Raw genomic sequence first — 23,819 nt, forward strand, 5'->3', positions numbered from 1 at the left:
TGTGTGTGTGTGTGTGTGTGTGTGTGTGTGTGCATGCATTAGGTCTCACCCCTTTATATCTTTGTTTTGCATTTGTGGCTGATTTTATTTGCCAAATTCTATACAAATTCTCTCTATGGCAGTCATACCTGTGTGTGTGTTTGTGTGTGCGTGCATTTTTGTGACAAATGAGGACATAAATTTGTATAATGACAAAGGTATGACATAGGTATTACAAGGAGAAGGTGACTTTTCAGGACATTACCCCATGTCCCCACTTTTCAAAACTCTTATAAATCATAGATAATGGAGTGTATTGAAAATCTGAAATAGCACAAAGTTTCCTGTGAGGGGTAGGTTTAGGGCTAGGGTTGGTGTAGGGCAATAGAATATACGGTCTGTACAGTATAAAAACCATTACGCCTATGGGATGTCCCCACTTTTCATAAAAACAAACCTGTGTATGTGTGTGTGTGTGTGTGTGAGCATGTCTTTTCTACATTGCATTTGTGCTCTAGTATCAGGCCTTCATTTCTGTGTGAAAAGTTTCAGATTTAAGCCGGATTTATTGATTTTTTTTTTGACAAAAAAAACTTCTCCTTTGCCGAGATAATCCATCCACCTCACAGGTGTGGCATATCATTAGACATACTGATTAGACAGCATTATTATTGCACAGGTGTGCCTTAGGCTGGCCACAATAAAAGGCCACTCTAAAATGTGCAGTTTTATCACACAGCACAATGCCCCAAATGTTGCAAGTTTTGAGGGAGCGTGCAATTGGCATGCTGACTGCAGGTATGTCCAGTCAATTCACCCCCGTGAATTGAATGTTCATTTCTCTACCATAAGCCGTCTCCAAAGGCATTTCAGAGAATTTGGTAGTACATCCAACCAGCCTCACAACCGCAGACCACGTGTAACCACACCAGCCCAGGACCTCCACATCCAGCATCTTCACCTGCAGGATCATCTGAGACCAGCCACCTGGACAGCTGCTGCAACAATCGGTTTGCTTAACCAAATAATTTCTGCACAAACTGTCAGAAACCGTCTCAGGGAAGCTCATCTGCATGCTCGTCGTCCCCATCGGGGTCTCGACCTGACTGCAGTTTGTCGTCGTAACCGACTTGAGTGGGCAAATGCTCATATTCGATGGCGTCTGGCACTTTGGAGAGGTTTTCTCTTCACGGATGAATCACGGTTTTCACTGTACAGGGCAGATGGCAGACAGCGTGTATGGCGTTGTGTGGGTGAGTGGTTTGCTGATGTCAAGGTTGTGGATCGAGTGGCCCATGGTGGCAGTGGGGTTATGATATGGGCAGGCGTATTTTATGGACAACGAACACAGGTGCATTTTATTGATAGCATTTTGAGTGCACAGAGATACCGTGACGAGATCCTGAGGCCCATTGTTGTGCCATTCATCCACGACCATCACTTCATGTTGCAGCATGATAATGCACAGCCCCATGTTGCGAGGATCTGTACACAATTCATGGAAGCTGTAAACATCCCAGTTCTTGCATCGCCAGCATTATCACCGGGCATGTCCCCCATTGAGCATGTTTGGGATGCTCTGGATCGGCGTATACGACAGCGTGTTCCAGTTCCTGCCCATATCCAGCAACTTCGCACAGCCATTGAAGAGGAGTGGACTAACATTCCACAGGCCACAATCAACAACCTGATCAACTCTATGCGAAGGAGATGTGTTGCACTGCATGAGGCAAATGGTGGTCACACCAAATACTGACTGGTTTTCGGACCCCCCCAATACAGTAAAACTGCACATTTTAGAGTGGCCTTTTATTGTGGCCAGCCTAAGGCACACCTGTGCAATAATCATGCTGTCTAATCAGCATCTTGATATGCCACACCTGTGAGGTGGATGGATTATCTCGGCAAAGGAGAAGTGCTCACTAACACAGATTTAGAAAGATTTGTTAACAATATTTGAGAGAAATAGGACTTTTGTGTACATAGAAAAAGTCTTAGATCTTTGAGTTCAGCTCATGAAAAATGGGGGCAAAAACAAAAGTGTTGCGTTTATAAATTTGTTCAGTTGAGTATATAATTTATTTATTCATATTTCCCAGTCATATTGACCCCAAAGACAAGATTTGTAAACTTTTTTTTTTACATACCTTTAGAACAACCGAATCAAGCCCAGTTTTTTTTAAAGTGAATATAGATAGATAATGCTAAAAAGTCACACAATCTTATTCAGCTGAGATGAAGGGAAAGTAGATTGGTGTCATATTGATCCCAAAGACAGATTGAGGGTTAACTGGGTCCATCTTGTGCACTATGTTGTGAAAATAGTCCATAGAAAATAGTCAGATTTCTCATGGTGGGAGCTCTGGAGTGAAGTATGGTCTCAATATCCTCAGATGGGAGACCAGAGTCAATTAATTGGGCCCCTTCAGAGGCCAAACCCATAGTTTCTCTGGGCTGGGGTGAAGGTTTGTGCCCCCTGCCTAAACCAAAGGTCCCTCCTGATCAGAAACTCACAGGACGAGCCATTGAGGAGGGACACTAGGTCTGAGAATCAAAATTGGGCTGGCCAGAATGGGTCTACCAAGAGTAGACTGACTCAGTTCCGGTGGACTCTCTCCAGAACTCCTGGGAGCAGAGTGATTGGGTGAAAGGCGTACAGATGAAGCCTGTGCCATGCCTGTACCATGGCATCCAGCCCCAGTAGAGCTGGATGCGTGAAGCCCTGTTCACACTACAAGCAACACGCAACGACAAAGCGACACGATCCCATTCATTTCAATGGAGAGCTGGCGATTTCCGGGAACACGAGTGACAGTGAACATTGACGACTGGATGGGGCGTGTCCAGCGACGCGACAAAGTTTAGAATCCTTCAACTTTATGCAAACGAAGAGCGACTTTCGGGAGCCACAGCCAACAGGAAAGAAGATGGAAGAGCTCATGTGATCGTTCTCCTCTCAGCTCCGGCAGTGATGGAAAGATGGAGGTGAGGCTGTTTGCATTTTTTTCGTAGATAAACATATGCAATGGAAAAAAGCAGGCACTGTTTCTCATTCATTTTTATTTTTATGTACGGATTGGATTTATATTTTATTATATTATATGCAGTCTTTTTCCTACTATATGTTTGTATTTACAGCAAGAAAACTGATTCGCTGTCAACAATGACCTTACTAGGCAGAGAGTAGACAAAGGTCGCTGCTAGTGTGAATGCAACTTGAGGGAGAACCAGAGTGGACAGCGTGTTGTATCTTGAAATGTGAATAGGTCCACATCTGCCAGGCCGAGCTCCCTCTAAATCTTCATTCCCCAGGCCTCTGCCTCGACAGTCTGATCCCTGATTTTGGTGCCTAGAGATGTATACTGCTCTGAGGGAGATCAGTTTTCCCTAAGTTCACAGGAGGATCTGGTGTGCCAGTTTGTAAAATGGGCGTGACCACAGAATCCCCCAAAAGATTTATGCAGGAGAACACTGATTTGTTGTCTATACGAATATGATAAGCACATGATGGCCCCTCAAATCTAGGAGGAACTGTTTCAGAGTTAGCAACACATCCATCATCTCCAGGCATGAAAGATGCCATGTAAGATGATGACCCCTCCATAGACTTTATTGTGAGTGACCTTCCATGATCGTTCCTCAGAATATAAGGGAAATGTTCATCGCAAGCGTTCTGCCCTGACAAGGAGCTTCCAGCACTGGCCTTGGGACAAGAACCAAGGCTTCATCCACATGACCAAGGAACAAAAGCATCTGCATGTAACCTTGATCATGCAAAATGGGTTGCCCCTCGAGGATAACCCCTTGGTCTTGAGCCACCACTGCAAAGGTCTCATGTACAGCAGGCCAAAAGGTATCACGTTGGATGCAGCTGCCATCAGACCAGTCTCTGAAACTCTTTTACAGCAAGTGACTGTTTACCAGCAGGAGACAGAAATGCCTGCATTATCGGCGAATCCTACTCCATTCCTATAAAAGTGGTTATCTCTGCTGGAGAAAGCACACTCTTCTTGGCGTTCAGCCTTAACTCCAACTCTTTCATATGGACGAGAATGAAATCTCAATGCTGAAATGGCAGAATCAACCAACTGTTGATGTAATTTAATTAACAAATAAGCCTGAACCTTGGGCTGAGACTCGAACACCTTGTGCAGAGTTATGGCAACATTACTGAGTAAGTAATGTTTTTTATTTGCATTAGTTAACATGTTATTGTTACAAAATGTGCACATTTTACAAGTTGTTTTTTTTCCAGACTATAATTCCAAACTAAAATGTTTGAAATCCAATGAAAATTTTTTATATGATAGACAACTTTCACTGCATCTAAATTTTGTATGACACAAGTATGTTTTTATGCTCTATAATATAAAACAATAGGCTACGATATAAAAGTATGATATGAGTGTTTACACTGTAGCATGAGTAATTTTAGTCTAAGATTGTTTAGACCAATGTTTATTATTAATCCACTGTTCATGAATATATGCTCAAAATTAGATGTGTATAATGTGCTAAACAATAATATGTTTCTCAGATATAAAATAAATTTTTGTACTGTATGATAGTACACACAAGCATACATGTATCTATGACTACATAATCAAGTACATATATATCAGGGGCCTTTCCTCATATATCAGGGAGGCAGTGCCTCCTCAAAAATATTGGATGAGAAAAAAATGTAGTACAAAAATAAAACCACCAATATTACAAAATATAACATTGCAAGTGTATAAATCATTCGTTTTTCTAAAGAAACATTGTCCAACAGCGACAACAGCAGGTACAATTACAGCATTAGTCCATGTCTCTCTCGCCTCCCCTGAGTCCATTGAGTTTTAACAGATCCCCCATGCCGTGATCTTGGTAGGGGTAATTGAGAATGAATGGGGAGTAGTCATGTGAGAGGAGGCAATTCTTCCATCACGATAGTGAGAGGAGGCAATGCTTCCATCACGATATGATTGGATATGACTGGTTATTTTCAGCTGTGATATGGTTATGTTCATGCGATAAATCCCGCCTCTTATTTATGCGTATTGGTGACACATTCTGAATGAACAATATAATGGCGTTAATGGGAAGACTAATTTTAAAAAGTAAGTAAGCAATTCACACACTTAGACATAACCACTTTGTTACATCAAAATAAAATGGCATGAAAACATGATCTGTGGGAGCATGGGCGTAGAATACGTGGGGGACGTGTCCCCCCTACCCCACACCAAGTCATCTCCAGGTAATTAATAAATAAAATATATGAATAATGCAGTGCTAATTGACATAATTTATTACAGCAGCCTTTAGAAAATATAAAATATATTTTCTGATATACATAAAAGTAAAAGATAATAATAATAATAATAATAATAACACAAACTGTCAATTTGCCAAAATAAGGACATTTCTCTCCCCTTGACTTCTGAAATGATGTGTGGAAGTTTTTAGTGAGTAATCAGCTTGGTGAAATTATATTATTAAATCTCTGTGCCTGTGACTAATATTTACTGAGATTTGAAGACAGCTTTGAAGCTTTTTGAAAAAAAAAATAGTTAAAAGTTAACTATTAAAAAGAATAGCTGAACATAAGTTCACAAATAATATATTCTGTTTAAATTGTTACTGCCTTGAGTTCCCTTTCAGTCGGTCACTCTGAGTCACGTCTTACAACATCGTTCTGCTCCTACTAAACTGCTTCGTGTGTGACGGGTCTAGCGCGCTCTTGGGAGGTTTTTGTGTTGGCGGACGGTGCTTCAGTGGTGGTCGTTCCTGTGTCGAGTGGGTTGCGCACTTCAGGCTGCACTACCCCCTGTCTTGCTGTAAACGGCCTTTTCCCCTGTGCATCTCAGCACGTAAAAGAGCATTTCCCTAAAAGAGCCAATTTCTTTTAAAGAGTACAATAAGCGGGTGCGTCTTTGTCAAGACGACGGATCGTCTTTTTTAAAGATGCCGCTTCACCTGTGCGTTTCTGGATGCGGTCGTTACCTGGCGCTGGGTGATGGTCACGATCGCTGCCTCACGTGTCTGGGCATGAAGCACGCTGAGGTGGCTGAGGATGAGTCATGTTCCCATTGCAGGAAGATGACCATCTCGGAGCTGCAGGCCAGGCTCCATTTCCTCCAGGGGGGCGGAGCTCCATTGCATCTGCTGCGATCTAGTGTTCGTCCTGGTGGCAGCCAGGTGTGGACTACTTAGGGCAGTAGCACGGGCGGTCGGAGAGTTACAGTGGTGGTAAACCCCTCAGGGAACCAACCCTCGGGGGCCCACCACTCCTCCAGCGATCCACAGCCAGCCGAGCCGCCGAAGGAACATGCTGGGCCCTCTTCAAAGAGCGTACCAGCGGTATCCCTCGAGGCTCCTCCAGATGACCGGATGTCGATCACTGCATCGGAGGGAGAGCTCTCTGGAGAGGATGATTCGGCTGCGCTGTCGCCTTCCGGGACGATAGCAATGCCTGAATCGGATCCGGAGATGTCAGCTATGCTTTCCCGGGCCGCCGAGAGGGTAGGGCTCAAGTAGAAATCTCCACCGAGCCCTCGAGGTTGGACGATTGGTTTCTAGGGGTGGTTTCTCGCCCCTGCCTTTCTTCCCGGAGGTGCATGAGGAGCTTAACCGGTCATGGATGGCACCTTTTACTGTCGGAAACCAACCTGCTGGTTCCTCCTCCCTCACCACCCTTGACGGTGGTGCAGCTAGGGGTTATACAAAGGTCCCCCCGGTGGAGCGGTCGGTTGCAATGCAGTTGAGTCCTAATACCGCCTCCACCCAGCAGGGCGAACCGTGCCTCCCCTCCCGGGTCTGTAGGTACTTGTCTGGCCTGTCAGGCTTATACGGCCTGTGGAGAAGCTGTCTCCACCTTACACGCTAAGGCGTTACTGCAGTTTATTCCGGCCAAGGCACTGAGGGACTTGCACGAGGGTGGTCAGGACCCGGAAGTTCAGAGAGAACTCCGCACCGCGGCGGACCTCGCGCCACGAGCGACGAAGGTTACGGCGCGGTCTCTGGGTCGTGCGATGTCCACTATGGTGGTCCGGGAGCGCCAATTCTGGCTGTGACTGGCTGACATGCGCGAGACGGACAAGACACGATTCTTGAACGCCCCCGGCGAACCGTGCCTCCCCTCCCGGGTATGTAGGTACTTATCTGGCCTGTCCGGCGATGCTTATATGTCCTGTGGAGAAGCTGCCTCCACCTTACACACTACGGCGTTACTGCAGGTTCATCAGGCCAAGGCACTGAGGGACCTGCACAAGGGCGGTCATGATCCTGAAGTTCTGAAAAAGCTCTGAACCGCTACTGACCTTGTGCTCCGAGCGACGAAGGTCACCGCAAGTTCTCTGGGTCGTGCGATGTCCACACTTGTGGTCCAGGAGTGCCATCTCTGGCTGTGTCTGGCTGATATGAGGGGCGCCGACAAAGTTCGGTTCCTTAATGCTCTGTGTCCCAGATGGCCTCTTCGGCGACGCGGGCGAGAGCTTGTCCCAGCAGCTCTCGGCTGCACAGAAGCAGACTGAGGCGGGTCATCACACCCTGCCCCGGCGGGCAGCTGCTGCCTCCACCCATCCGCCAGCCGCAGCGCCCCAGCCTGCTTGTCGCCGAGGGCGGCCCCTTGCGTCCGCCCCTGCTCCCGCACCGCATCCACAGCAGCCTCCAGCAAGCGGCGCCATGGAGCTGGGCTTAGGCAGGCCGCCCCACCCGTCCAGGCCCCCGTCAAACCTGGCGGTGAGCGAAAGAGCAAGATGCCCTGGGATGGGTGACCCAGAGAGGGAGGAAGCTGCTTTTTGGGGGATGATGAAGGCACCTCTCCCTCCCCCGGAGGAGGGCCGGGTGGAGAATCTGGAAAATCTCGACGAGAGAGCGGTTTTCTCAATCTCTGGGTCCCAGGAGGGCATGGAGGCCCAACACCGGACCTCACTCATCCTCCTCCTTCGCCAGCCGGCAGCAGTGGGTGGTTCGAGAGCGTCAACAAAGGCCATACTCACGCACCCTCTGCCAACCTGTGGAACCAGGTAAGTGTTGCACCGCACACTCAGACCCCTCTCCGGTCTGCTCACAAGCCGCCCAAGTTGGGTCCCTGCTTTCCACCTAGCTGCCCTCCTGCGGGTACGGCGGCGGTTCCGATGGCTCTGCTTGCACGGTGTCTGGGTGCCTGGCTAGTGCTAACCAACCCAGTGAAGGTGGCCGATGCTCCTATCTTGTGTGCGGAGATCGCAGTCCTACTGGCGAAGGATGCGATAGAGCCGGTCCCTCCAGCCGATATGAATACAGGACTTTACAGCCCTTACTTCATTGTACCCAAGAAAGACGGTGGGTTACGACCAATCTTGGATCTGCGTGTCTTGAACCAGGCCCTTCGCCGGTTACCGTTCAAAATGTTGACGCAGAAACGCATCTTCGGGTGCATCCGTCCCTGATATTGGCTTGCAGCGATCGACCTGAAGGATGCATACTTTCATGTATCGATCCTTCCGCACCACAGACCATTTTTGCGGTTCATGTTCGAAGGATGAGCATATCAGTACGAGGTCCTGCCCTCCGAGGTTTTGTCCCTGTCTCCCCGTGTCTTCACGTAAGTTGCGGAGGCAGCCCTTGTTCCCCTGAGAGACCAGGGCATTCGCATTCCAAATGATTGGCTCATACTAGCTCAGTCTCAGCATCAGTTGTGTGCACACAGGGACTTGGTGCTTTCGCACCTCAGCCGGTTGGGCCTTCAGGTTAACTGGGAAAAGAGCAAACTCTCCCCAACACAGAGGATCTCTTTTCTCGGTATGGAGTTGAATTTGGTCAAACAGACAGCACGCCTCACAGAGGAACGTGCACGGTCGGTGCTGAACTGCTTGAATTCGTTCAAGGCAGGACAGCGGTCCCACTGAAACTATTTCAGAGGCGCATGGGGCATATGGCAGCGGCAGTTACACCACTGGGGCTGCTTCATATGAGAACGCTCCAGCACTGGCTTCATGGCTTCGCGGCACTCACCGGATCCAAGTTACACCGGCCTCTCGCCAAACCTTCACCCCGTGGTCAGACCGTACGTTCCTCCGGGCAGGAGTGCCCCTGTGGTTTACACGGCTGCCTCCACCACCAGCTGCACTGGCATATCAATTGCCTAGAGTTGTTAGCAGTGCACCTTGCCTTGAACCGTCTCAAAGGGTGCTTACGAGGCAAGTATGTGCTGGTCCAAACGGACAACATGGCGACCGTTGCATACATCAACCGACAAGGTGTTCTGCGCTCCCGTCACATGTCGCAACTCACCCGCCACCTCCTCCTTTCCGGGTCTGCTCAACCGTACGGCCGACGAGCTGTCACGAGCTACGCTCCCGGGAGAATGGAGACTCCATCCCCAGACGGTCCAGCTGTTTTGGAGACGTATCGGAGCCGCTCAGGTAGACCCATTTGCCTCTCCAGAAACCTCTCATGGCCAGTTTGATCTACTTCCTGACCGAGGGAACACTCGGCACGGACGCACTGGCACACAGCTGGCCGTGGGGCCTGCGCAAGTATGCGTTTCCCCCAGTGAGCCTTCTCGCACAGACGCTGTGCAAGGTCAGGGAGGACGAAGAGCCGGTCCTGCTTGTGGCACTATATTGGCCCACTCGAACCTGGTTCCCTGAACTAATGCTCCTCGTGACAGCCCCTATCTGGCAGATTCCTCTGAGGAAGGATCTACTGACTCAGAGACGGGCCACCCTGTGGCACCCGTGTCCAGACTTCTGGAAATGTCATGTCTGGTCCATGAATGGGACTCGGAGGTTCTAGGTGACCTACCCCAAGTTGTAGTTGACACCATCACTTCAGCGAGAGCACCGTCTACGAGAGACGCTTACGCTTTGAAGTGGAACCTGTTCGTCGAGTGGTGTTCTTCTCACCGAGAAGACCCCCGGAGATGCCCGATCAGGGTCGTGCTTTCCTTTTTGCAGCAAGGGCTGGAGCGAAGGCTGTCTCCCTCCACCCTTAAAGTCTATGTCGCTGCTATTGCTGCTAACCATGACCCCGTGGATGGGAAGTCGGTAGCGAAGCATGATCTGATCATCAGGTTCCTTAGGGGGGCCAGAAGGTTAAATCTTCCCTGGCCCTCCTCTATAACCTCTTGGGACCTGTCTCCAGTGCTCAAAGCACTACAGCAGGGCCCATTTGAGCCTTTGCAGTCAGTCAAGCTAAAGTTTCTTTCAATGAATACTCTGCTCCTGCTTGCACTGGCCTCCATCAAGAGGGTAGGGGACCTGCACGCATTTTCGGTTGACGATTCGTGCCAAGAGTTTGGGCCGGCTGACTCCCAGGTAATCCTGAGGCCCCGGTCCGGCTATGTCCCCAAGGTTCCCACCCAGCCCTAGCTTTGCTCTGTCCCGTCCGAGACTTGAGATGCTACATAGACCGGACACAAAGCTTTAGGACCTCAGACCAGCTCTTTGTCTGTTACGGAGGCCGGCAGAAGGGGAAGGCCGTCTCTAAGCAGAGGATGGCCCACTGGACTGTGGATGCCATCACCCTGGCTTATCAGGCACAGGGTGTGCCCTGCCCCCTCAGGTTGCAAGCTCACTCTACTAGGAGTGTTGCATCCTCCTGGGTGCTGGCTCGTGGTGCCTCGCTGACAGATATTTGTAGAGCTGCGGGCTGGGTGACCCCCAACACATTCGCTAGATTCTATAGCCTTCATGTGGAGCTGGTATCCACCTGTGTTCTCACCTCAAACGGGTAGAGGTGCTGAGAGGCCCCGGTTTAGTGTCGGCTTGCTAAAACTGCTCCAGAGTGTCCGTACTGAAGGCCCTGTCGAGCTCCTCCGTCCCCTCGGCAGCCAGACGTGGCAGAACATCCGGCGCCAGGCCCTCACTTGCTGAATCCGTGAGAACCGGTAGAGGGCTGGGTTCCATATGTAGAGGCCTAAGGGGTTCCCATATGTGTAAAGTTCATGGTATAGCCTCAGAGCCTGTGTTTCCCCAGCAGACTTCTGCCATTTCCATGAGGGTTACAATCATCTCTAATCTTCCATATGCACCTAAATGGATGTCATAAGTGTAAGTGCTCCTTCGGGAAGGATGGGGCTTCTGCAATGTTCCTGTTCCAAGTGGAATGGGTACGTTTTCCCAGTGTTATCCAATCTCGCTGAGTGGGTAGTACTATGACAACAGTGACTGGTCTTCTTGTTGCGAGCCCTTGCCTACACCACAACGGGGCACAGGCGGCTCACACAGGACACTGGAAGGGGCAGCATCCATGGCGCTTTGGTAGGGATGCCAATTCATCGGTCACCGACGTGACTTGGAGTGACCGACTGAAAGGGAATGTCTCGGTTATGTATGAAACCCTCGTTCCCTAAAGGAGGGAACGGAGAAGTCACGTCCCGTCACCACGGCTACTGTACCACCACTGAGCAGCCGGGTAACCGGCTCGGCTCCTCAGCGAAAACCTGGTATGCATTGCACTGGCTGTCTTTTTATGCTCACACTGTGATCAGCGGCAGCTGGATGCAATCATCGCATGCCAATGTGCATTGGCTAGTTTAGTTTACACTCGAAGTGGATTGGTCTCTCTAAGCGAGATCCCAATTCGTCGGACACCGACGTGACGTCTCCGTTCCCTCCTTCAGGGAACGAGGGTTACATACGTAACCGAGACGTTATTATTTTTCAATAAATGTAAAATCCTTAAAAACACTAACTTGATGAGATTCATACTTGGCCTTAATAAATAGAATATGTATTACATTGTTAAGGTTTAAAAAAAAATTATTGTAGGAGGAGTGACAATGTAGTTGCGGATCCAAATGCGAGCTTTTATTCAAAAGAGTGGTGAAAACAGGCAGGGTAAAACACCAACAAACAGGTATAATTCAGTGTGAGACGAAAGATTAATCCAATAAACAGTCAATGGTCAGGGCAGGCAGCAAACGATCAAAAACAAGGTAAACAATCCAAGGTCAAAAACAAGGCAAGGCATGGCAGGACAGGTAAGAAACACGGAAAAACCCCATTATTTTAATCTCCTCACATTCTTTTTTACCTGCCTCACAGTCACATTACAGACGGATGGCCCCATTAGGGGAGGGCCCTTTGTCTCTCAGGTGCGAATCTCTAAATATTCATGGCCATTGCCACTCCCTCGCATAGGGCCTATCTAAGACAAAACATGTCTTACAAAAGTTAAATCAATATATTGTTTTCTGTGAATGAGTGGACAGGATGATTTTTACATCATTTTGAAGCAAAAACTCTAGTCTACTACATCCAGTTCTCAAAAGTCTTGTGAACAAATGTTTTGTATGTTTTATGGTCTTATTTTAGTGATTTAATTGTTTTATTTTTTTACCATGCATAAACTTTGTTTTCTCAAAAATACAAACTTGCACATACATGCTGCTCACATATTATTGTAGCACAGTTTGTGCTGAATACAATGTAATCAGACTTTAGTCATCAATATATTTATAAGAAACTGAAAAAAACACAAATATCAGGGCTTGTCAAAACTTCTCCAGGGTGCAAAAACACCCTAAGACCACAGAGGGTTAATGACGTCATCAGCGACTAGTCAACTTCGACTCAACTTTCATTGCATATATGTCGACCCCATACATATGGGTATATAAGATGGCAGCATGCATCCACTCATTCAGGTTTCTGCTTCGGAGTTGAGCACTGATAGAAGCCACAAATTCCTCTACAGAAAGAGTACACTGACTTTTCTTTATGCTGCAATTACGGTGTTTTCGTCCCCGGTCTGCACAGTGACACAATCTCTCCCCTGGGTGCTCCAGCTAAAAGTGCAAAAGTTCCTGAAAGCGTTACCCAACCCATCTTGCTGGCTCAAGCGGACAATATCGTCCCCCCAGGCTCTGCCTGAATTTGGTCAGGGGGGAACCTGCAGTCCAACTGAAACAATTTTAGAGGCTCCTGGGGCAAATGGTATCCACAGCCACGGTAACGCTGCTTGGATTGATGCATATGAGACCGCATCAGCACAGGCTGTACAGCCGAATCTCGAGATGGGCATAGTGCCGTGGCATTATATGCTTTCGTTGCATGGCACAACTTGCCCGCCATCTCCTCCTCTGGAGTCAGACGCAGCTCAAGTGTCTGTGTGCCATTCACATTCCAGGGGAGCTCAACTGTGCAGCCGATGTGCTCTCAGCTGGACTTCACCCGCAGGTGGTACAGCTGATCTGGAGTTGACTGGGGAAGCTCAGGTAGACCTGTTTGTTTGAGTCCCTCCATTACCAGCTGTTTTACTCTCTGACTGAGGCCCCCCTCAGCATGGATGCTCTGGCACACAGCTGACTCTGGGTTCTGCGCAAGTAAGCATTTCCCCCATTGAGCCTCCTTGCACAGTGCAAGATCAGGGATGACGAGGAGCAGGTCTTGATGGTTGCACCTTACTGGCACACCCCCGGACCTGGTCCTTGGACCTGAGGCTCCTCACGACAACCCCTTCCTGGCAGATCAACCTGAGGAAGGACCTGCTTTCTCTGAGACGGGGCACCATTTGGCACCTGTGTCCATATATCTGGAACCTCCACGTGTGGCTCCTGGATGGAACGTGGCAGACTTAAGTGGCCTAGCACAGCCAGTGATAGACATTATCACTCAGGCTAGAGCCCCCTTCACGGGAATGTGCCACTTTTTCTGTTCTTCCAGAGAGTTCCTCAGACAATGAATATTGGCTGAGTTCCTCCAACATGGCTCCAAGACGTCAGGATCAGTACTCATGTTGCATGCCAGTCCTATCAGCCCTTGTACTGGGCTTGGTGTCCATACATGAGATTATTTTTGGGTAATCCTGTTAGTGTATTTTCCATGGTATGGTTTCCCTTTTTAGTAAAACTGTGTCATTCCCTTGACAGAATTCCTTCTGTCCCACCCTGCGTTGATAGTTGCTCCATCCCTGCTTATGTAGGAAACACCACAGTGGTTCATTATACGTGTAGTACTGCCCTCAGGTCAGTCCATATGTGTATCCTCCGCATGTCACCTCCCTTTGGGAATTTGTTATTAAGACAGTCTTTAAAAGAAATTCAAAATTAAGAGGAGAAAAAAGGAACGGATAATGACCTTCTCCTTATTAAATTCTGTCCATTTGTCCCCCTAAATAGGTGGCTTATCTAGCTTATTGGGGGCATTGGAAAGTTTATGGTTTGTGACTGCATCTGTCTGTGCATGCTTGCACTTGCCAGCACCTGCATTGCAAAATCTTGTTTGGCAGCAAAATCTTTCAAATTAAAAAGAAAAAATTGTTAAAAAAGTTTGTTTAAATTATTCATTGTTTCTCTGTACAATCTGTTTGGTCATGCTTGCCTGATATGATGACTGGTAGATGAGGTTGCTTTGGTAGGTAGACTTTAAAATACTGTATGTATTTTATTTTAATGTTATTTGCAAAGCATGAACACATTTGATGTCTAGTTCACACTACAGGAGCTCGCCGACAGGTCGGGCTGTGATTGAGGGAAAATCAGAGGGTGATCAGCGCTCGGCAATGTTTATTGTGTGAACTACTCAACGACGCATCAAAGAGGCTTGCTTGCTGATGCCTCGCCGATGCAAACAAATATCTAGCTTACTAAATATCTGGACCGGTCGGGCGACTCGACATCACGTGGTGTCAGGTGTCGCGACGAGCTACAGCCAATGAGAAAGCAAGGCATGGGTTGAAATTGTGGATGCAAATTTCAGCTTGCAACACAAATTTTTTCCTGATGTCCATTTTCAAATAAACAACTCCTGTTTCACTTATTGTTTCGCATCATTCCTGTTCCACTTCTCATGTGTGTTTTCATGAGAAAATGTGGTTTGGGGACCGTGTAGAGTCGTTGGGTGACAGAGTTGTTGTCAGCTCGTGTAGTGTGTCACCCCCTGTTGCGGATCATTTATGTAGTGTCACGTAGTGTGAACACCACAACGACTTCAAGACAGACAGCAAGTCATGTAGTCTGAACAGCACAGTGATCTGCCGATGTTTTAAGTCGTGTAGTGTGAACTAGGCTTAAGTTTGAGGAGCAGGCACTCAATTTCCTGGACAAACCTTGCCAATATCATCTTTTTGATATTTAAAAGCTGTGAAAAAAATATAATTTTCTTCACACAGCAGCAATAGCAGACAGTGCTATGGGCTGTCATCTTCACAATGAGTCTCTCTGCCTATGTTAGCTTGGTAGCTACGTTAAAAAGTGTGTACACTTTTTCATTAACACTTTAAAATATGGGTGCACTAGTATGCACTTAATCATGCTTAACTAATGAGCAGATAATCTTGAGTTATTGCATGATTCATAAACTAAGCCATTCATTAACGCAGAAGGTATGCAGAGGGTACTTCTTTCCAAGTTTGATAGTAAAGGGAAAACAGGCTTGTAGTCCTGTAAGAGGTAATGGCTCTTGTTCTCTAATCCAAAGCGTTGCATTTCTTAATTAGAGTAATGAAATTAACATTTGACGTCTACTTAGCCAGCAGCAAGAAGGATCGCAAAATAATAGAGAACAGATGAAGAGGAGATGACCACAATACCAACAATACCGTGTCTACACTGGATTGAAGTGCAACTGTTGAAAGCAACTGTTGAAAATCATTGAAATTTGTATCAATATGTCATAAATACAACGTGCCAGCATTTTACTGTTAGGGGATTTGTCGTGTCGCGCCATGCCGCATTCAGTGTAGACAGCATCACTGATTATAATGAGTTCTATTGTATTTTGTAGCGCCATGCCACACCGCTCGCGTCCAGTGTAGACACACGCCTCTCAGCGTGCGAATGTCGAGTTATCTTTTGCTCAAGTTCTCTTCAGTTCTGTTATTGCTACACACTTACACGAAAAGCTATGTCAAAATGCCCGTTTTGGAGACTATTCATGTAAATGCAGTCAGTTTTATCTTAAGTGAACTTGAACAGTTGGGAGAAATAGAGATGTATCAAAATATTTGATCTATGCGTCAAAGCAACAGCATAAACCTGCAGCCGCCGACTGTGTCATAAATGTTAATCAAACAAAAGAAAAGAAGAAAATCACTCCCTGCTCTTGACTGAATCACTGAACTTTAATAAGAATCATCTATATTCAATGTATACAGTGAAGATTATTTTTAAATGTATTACTTCATGAAATGTCTGTAGTAGGCTATTTCTAGAAGCCTTTACTAGGCTACTATCTGAAAAAAAAAATAATAATGATAATTTGTATTTTTGAGTAATATATTTATTTATCATTTAGCTTGTAAGTAATACTTGGAGTGTTTAGTGTACTTGCCTTCAGTAAGCTTGAGAATGTTTTATTACATTAGTGTATTATTTTTTGCTTTTGTATTAGTGGTAGTTTCTAGCTTCAAAATTTTTTTTTTTCGAACATCTTTGCAGCAATAGTTTCTATGGGACCAAAATCACCTTGCATGTGCATTATTTTCTAATAATTCAACGGCCTGTCATCAATTATTCCTTACATAATGTAATTTATTGTAATTAATGTAACTATAAATGCATTCAAAAATAAAACAGGTGTGAGTTGACTGTGACTTGTGAAAAGTATATGTAGGCCTTTTATACACAGTGTGTGCCATTGCACAGACTAGGTTTATCCCTCACAGCCTCATTTTCATCCAAGAAAAAAATCAAAATGCCCTGTCTAAGGGGTCCGTGTACTTTGGTGTCCATTCATTTTTATTTTTTTTTTACCCAGAAATTAAAATGCAGTTTATTCTTTAATTGTTCTAACACTGATGAATAGAATAAGCAGACACAAACTAATTTTGATTATTCAAAATTCATATTTCACTACAAAACGTAAGAATGATATAAAACTTGTTTTTTATTGAGATAAAAGGTGCATTTTCTGCTCTTAAAGGGTTAGTTCACCAAAAAAGGAAATTCTGTCATTAATTACTCACCCTCGTGCTGTTCGAAACCCGTAAGACCTTCATTCATCTTCGGAACACAATTTAAGATATTTTTGATTAAATTTGAGGGCTCTCTGACCCTCCCATAGACAGCAAGGTAACTACCACATTCAGTAGTTAAGGCCACTTGATATAAAGTGGGACCAATTTTCTTACATTTATTACTTACGTATTTTCGTCTAGTTTCGAGTCAAAATATCTAAAGGTGTACTCACACTAGGCGTTTTAAACCATGCCCGAGCGTGTTTGACCCCCAAAGCCCGGTTCGTTTGACTAGTGTGAGCGCTAACCACGCCGGAGCACGGAACATATACTATTTTGTGTGCACTATATCATCATTACGACCACAAACATACTCTATTACTACTACTACACTACACTTTTCAATTAATTTAATAATGGATAATCTTGCTCCGGCTTGATTCAAGGCAACCGTGCCTTGTGTGAGTACACCCTTAAATCAAGATGCATTTTCTACATAAGAAAAAAGGCATAAGGTATTTACTCTTTTAAGTGTATTTGTCTTATTTTGCAAATTATATGCAAATGGGGAAATAAAAATAATCTTGTTTTCATTTGCATTAAGATTATTTTTCTTGTTTTAAGTAAAATGCACTTAATTAGATGCGCTCCAAAGACAGATCCCCATGTGAAGACCTCATCACCTCGACGACCATCGGCACAAGACCACGAGAACCAGACAATCCCTCTGCACAATCTGACCTGTGTTGCAGCCTGAAATTAAACCACACCATGCTGGTTTCGTCTGGCCAGAGGAGAACAGGCCCCCTAAACTGAGCCTGGTTTCTCCCAAGGTTTTTTCTCCATTTCTGTCACCGATGGAGTTTTGATTCCTTACCACTGTTGCCTTTGGCTTGCTTGGTTGGGAACGCTTGACTGATTGCATAGACACTATTGGAAGAGAGCTGAACTGGATGATGATACCACTGAATCATCAATGAATTGACTTTAGCAGGAAAAATGACTCTTTTCTTTTCTTGCATTATTAACTATTTTCTTGTTTGACACTGTAAAGCTGCTTTGACACAATCAGTATTGTATAAAGCGCTACAGAAATAAAGGTGACTTGACTTGACTTAATTTAGATTCCAAAATACTCATTTTTGCAGCATGAATGAATGAATGAATGAGGTATTTAAACATCGCTTACACTTTAAAAACCTACTTTCTGAAACAGGCCTCAGAGAAGAGAGAGCTTGTTGTCTGTTGTTTGACTTAATTTTGTTGATGTTTATCACTGCCGCTACTCCACTGTGACTCGTTACTAAGCTTATTTTGGTTCCTTTTTTTATTGTTAACCTATTGTGACTGAGCAATATTTATTTAGTTTTTCTCTGGTTTTATGATACTTATATAAACAGTGCTCAACTGATTTAGACACCTTTGCTGAACCCCAGTTGTTATTACGTTTTTAGACTTTTATTTCTTTTGTTCTCTCTGGTCAATATATATATAAAAAAAAACTACTCAGAAGTCCTAGGGAGTGGGGGCCCTACTTTTCGTTTTTGGGAATTACATAGTTTTCTCCTGTTTATCAGTAGAGAGGGAGTCAGGGAATTATTGTGCACTCTATAAAAATGCTGGGTTAAAACAACCCAATTTATTTTGTCTTGTTGGCAACCCAGTGCTGGGTCAAAAATGGACAAACCCAGCGCTGGGTTGTTTTAATCCAGCTGATTGGGTTAAATGTTTGACCGAACATGCTGGGTTGTTTTATCTAACTCAACTATTATTTAAAAAATAATATTGCTGGCTTAAAATGAATCAAAAAATAGATTGGAAATTAAAAATCACGCACAGAATTACTAGAGACAACAGTAATAATCAAAAGGTGGACATTTATTAAAAAGCAAGAACACCCATGGTCAATATTACAAGACAAATTGAATTATACAGCATAGTTTACAATATTACATACTTTTAAACTAATTTAACAATCATTTTTATAATACAAATATAACATTTAAAAGTAACATTTTAATTCAAGTGTATTCAGGGGAACAACAGACCTCAGACCGCCGCCTCGTTTTTTGACGTTTTATGTAACAAAGTTCGGGAAGAGCATGTTCAGGTAATCATCCAATCAGCGCAAGAGAAAGCCGGTATATATAGCAGTCTCTCACCTTTGTCCCACGACAAGTTTCACAGCATTTGGCCCAGCCTTATGCCGTCATGTCCGAGATATAGCTTTACTCTTCTGACAATGATTCTTTCGTCACTGCCGAGTCTTCATCGCAAACCGCCTCAAGGAATATTCCCTCTCTAGCAGTCAACATCATTGAGCCCCCGTCCTCAAATAGGGGCTGCCGGCACACAATCCACTCCCAGTGTTGGGCAAGCTACTTGGAAAATGTAGTGAGCTAAGCTAACAGTTACTCATCATTAAATTAAGCTTCACTACACTAAAGCTACAGCCCTGGGAAATGTAGCAAGCTAAGCTACAGCAACATGACAAAAGTAGTTTACTACATCTAAGCTATTTAAAAAAATAATAATTTTCATATTGAACCAACATCATACCAAGTCAAAAAAATCAATAAAACTGTCAGTCAAACAGATAGACAGGCATAATAGTTCAGTTTAATTGTTTATTCAACAACTGTTCCAAACCAATTTGGCAACAAAACTAGTATCATGTACAGGGCCAGATTTACCTCATATTGTGACATATAGGCAAAATACATTTTTGCTGTCGGCCGGAAACATCCTATTGATAGTTGGTATTGTGGCTTTATTGTAGGCTATACAGATACATTTATATAAATGGTAACACTTCACAATAAGATTCATTAGTTAACTAGTGTAGTTAACATGAACTAAGAATGAACAATACTTCTGCAGCATTTGTTAATGTTAACTTCAACATTTACTAATGCATTATTAAAATCAAAAGTTGTGTTTGTTAACATTAATACACTGTGAACAAGCAAACTACTAATGAACGACTGTATTTTCATTAACTAACATTAACAAAATTTAATACTGTAATAAATGTGCTGTTCATTGTATGCTCATGTTAATACATTAGCTAACATTAACTAATGAAATCTTATTGTATAGTGTTACCATATAAATGTATAGGCCTACAGATAGGCTACGTTTATTTGCGTTCGTTGCATGTGTCATTATATTATTAACATTTCACCAAAATCAAGTTCAAATACGAAGTTTTTGACCAGCGAATGCCTTTTCCCGACATTACCGCCACATCAAAGGCAGTGCATGCAACGCATTTAGGTTTTCATGAACTTGCAGGTTATACAGTTTTCTATCACTATGTTGGCGCTCAGTTTTGTCTGTTATTTGGCCAAAATATCATATTATAAAAGATTCAACTCTTCGCATAAGCCATTTGGCTGTGACTCGACAACAAATGCTTTACTAAGAAACGCTTCTCCGCTCCTCAAATACAAAAAACATTACCCTTTTAAATATAGTGTTTCTTCAGTAAAGAAAACGCTGTACTTATTCAATCAACAGTTCTTTATTTACCTTCAGACTGCAAACAAGCTCAGATGATCCAAACTGCATGCCACACTTCATTCACGAGAGATGGTGAGATGATTGTGCATTAGTAATGAACACCTGCTGTTAACAATCAACATCATTGAAGTAAAGAGAAAAAACAAGAATTACATCTGACTTTAGCACAGTCTTGGATGGAATCAACTGAAAAAAACACACACACACACACACACACACACACACACACACACATGATGCCACCATAATTGTGGTCAAGGTTTGCTTTAGTTGGTCTCTTGATCCTTTTAGTATTTCAAAGTAATTTGCTTCTGAGCAATTACAATATTGTTTCACAGCAAACATTTGTATACTGCAAAATCAAACCTTGAAGTAGCAGATGAGCTTACACTTACTGCTTATAACACATGCTGAATGAAAATCATGACGTGGTCTTTCTCTTTGGATTATTTATTGACATTCTGCCATTACTGAACTGCAAATTTTTTTTATTATATATATATTAAACAAACTATATAACTACTATTTTAATTAACTCGTAATTGCCGAGTAGTATCAGCACAAGCTTTTAGACATGAACACTTATTATACGATCCTCAATAGTGGTGCCAATAATTTTTCATACTGCAAACACTGATCTCCATGATGGTGGCATCATTTTAACCAATAAAACATCAACATCTGATCCTCTGCAATTCTCAATAACAGCAGGTGTTCCTCACTAATGCACAATAACTTGTAAAACACAGCTTTTCAAGTTGAAACAAAGAATATCTTTAAGTTGAGTTTACTCACATTTTTAAGGCAGCAGGTGAACTTTAGTTTCTAAGTTTAACCAACTTGAAATGATTTACAGTGTAGTCATAACTAATATGATTAAAATTTTCAGTTTACCACTCAACAGAGGGCGCAAAATAACCCTAACCCAACATTAATCTGTTGAATATAGAAATATGCAAGCAAAAACAATGCTTGTCCTCAAAACAGTGCTTGCATACAGACAGCTGGCCTACTCACACTCAACCCTGCAAGGCCATGCTGGTAAATCAACTTCAACAACTCCATTTCGCTTAAGAAGAGCATGAATATACTGGTCCACCAGCTAGACCAGCACTACACCAGCACTAACCAGCATAATTTAGCCAGCCAATTAGCTTCATGTGCTAATTGGCTAACTTCAAAAGTGTGGCAGAATTGATACGGAAGCAGCTGTATTGATGCAAGCATTGTCAGGAGCTCACAATGATGTACTGTAATATCAATATTCTGAGCACAGCCCTAAATTACCTCAAACTTTTAATGCGTAGTGTATTTCTTCAATAGTTGTTCCTAATTTCCTTGAAGCTGAAGGAAGTGGTATAAAAACATTATGAACAAGTACATTTTGTAAACAAAATAATCAAGCACATATTAATGTCCATCCTTCTGTATAAGTGTTACTAACCAATCTGTTTAGTGTTACAAATCATCCCAGTACATCACACATTTTACAGTGGCATTTTTCTTAGAAAAAATGTTCATGTATACACTGCTACTTATTTCTTCTTTTTGTTTAATATTTAAAGACTAGTGTGTTTAGTTAAATGTATTGCAAATGTATGTGCCATCAACAAACAGAAACAAACACACACACAGTTTTTGAATAGTACTTTATTAAAATATGAACTGTATCAGAGCTATTTAATTTTACATGAACAAAGAAATGATTGAGCACACCTGAATTCACCCAAAAATAAATATTCTGAACATTTGTATTGTTTTGCACACCCTTGTATTGTTAAGGCTGTGCAGTACAGAGATTTTATTGTGGATAAGGCCCTCTACTTCACTTAATACCTAAGAAGAGGTCAAATCATTGTAATCACACAGCCTCCTGTAGCTCATTGTCTTAGTATATTCTCAGTAACAAAAGAATGAAATAAATCTTCTAAGCATCTAAAAAAAGATTATTCCTTTTTTTATTTTCACAATCACAGAAAGTTTGAAACCCAGTTGAAGTTTAATTTGAAACTCAGAAAGTCTCAGATCATGAGGAGATATTCATTCATATATTCCGACTTGTTTCTTGAAAAACAGTCTAATAACTTGTTGGCGTACTGTTGTCAGATTTAGACCATAAATAAGAGGATTTAAAATTGGAGGTAAGAGTAAGAATTGCAGGGCCATGAAATTACGCAGACTTTGAGGCACATTCCTTGAACCATAACGACTGTACATTACATCAAACAAAAATGCAGTTGTCACATTGATCAATGAAAGCAGATGTGGTACACATGTTTGTATGAATTTGTGCCTGCCCTCTATTGACTTCCTGCACTTTCTGATTAAGTAAATGTACGAGCAAAATATCAATACTGCATGTCCAAAGTATGTAAGAATAACAATGTACCCAAACACATTATTTACAGTTGCAGAAAAGCAAGAAAGTTTTGCAACTGCCCAAATCTCACAGTATAACTTTTCAATACTAAAGCCACATAAGGTGAGTCTAGCAATTAATATAATTAGAAAAGACATGCAAAAAAATGGAGTCAGCCAGCAGAAAAGGATACATTTAAGAATTTTCTGATTCGTCATTTTTGAATGATACTCCAGTGGTCTACATATTGCCACATACCTGTCATATGCCATCACTGTTAATGTTGAAAAGTCACACAGAATGGATGAATAAATGACAAATATCTGAATCATACATCCAACATAGGAAATCATATGATCATGGGCTAATAAATCATACATGAATTTAGGGTAGAATCCAGAAGTGCCAAAAAGTCCATTTACACACAGATTGCATATAAACAGATACATTGGCTCGTGAAGCTTCTTATGTAAGAGTATAGTAAAAATTACAGTTACATTACAAAAGATCATCAGGGGATAATACAGTGCAGTGAAAGATAATAAAACATATCTGTTCTCCATTGTTTCATTCAGACCAGAGAGTGTAAATATTAAGACACTGGACTCATTCTTCAGCGGTGGCTGCATCTTGAGTGATTTGCAGTTAATATGTGGATTTTGTTACTGGACAGTTATTGGAAAAGTAATTAGGTATATAAAGTTGTGTTAACTTGAATTGTCACAGTAGGAAGTCTTTAGATGATAAATCACCAACAAATCAAACATCACATCCTTTAACATACAATTTTTTTTTTAGTTAGAAAACAGTTGAAATCTTACCATGTTCTCTGTTTGCATGTTTTTTCATAGTGTTTTACAAAGGTTTGATTTGGTTTGCTATATATGGACTCTGGTCTCATGCTAATTGCCTTGGTAACATAGACTGAAAACAATTTTAACAAGCTCTCTCAAGACTGCTTTCTTCTAAGATAAAATAACTGCCTGTCTATTCCAATCTATGCCCACAGGTTGAATTGTATGTGTTATCTCTCCATCATATTGTCCAGCATATCTGTTGTGTCATATTTCCAACAAAGTATTATTTGACA

The 23,819-nt window shown here is 43.2% G+C and overlaps 1 protein-coding gene across 1 annotated transcript; it reads right to left on the reverse strand.

Annotated features, from left to right (window-relative positions):
• Window positions 1–22,410: 22,410 nt before the first annotated feature.
• On the reverse strand, window positions 22,411–23,568 carry LOC107569073 (olfactory receptor 52Z1-like). Its single transcript, XM_016255073.1, has 2 exons — window positions 23,551–23,568; window positions 22,411–23,358 (listed from the first exon to the last, which is right to left on the reverse strand). Exons 1-2 carry the CDS (start codon window positions 23,566–23,568, stop codon window positions 22,411–22,413), a joined length of 966 nt encoding a protein of 321 aa, XP_016110559.1.
• Between the last annotated feature and the right edge of the window lie 251 nt (window positions 23,569–23,819).

The sequence above is a fragment of the Sinocyclocheilus grahami genome, unplaced genomic scaffold (assembly GCF_001515645.1).
Source record: "Sinocyclocheilus grahami isolate Dianchi unplaced genomic scaffold, SAMN03320097.WGS_v1.1 scaffold1309.1, whole genome shotgun sequence".
In the NCBI taxonomy this organism is placed as follows: domain Eukaryota; kingdom Metazoa; phylum Chordata; class Actinopteri; order Cypriniformes; family Cyprinidae; genus Sinocyclocheilus; species Sinocyclocheilus grahami.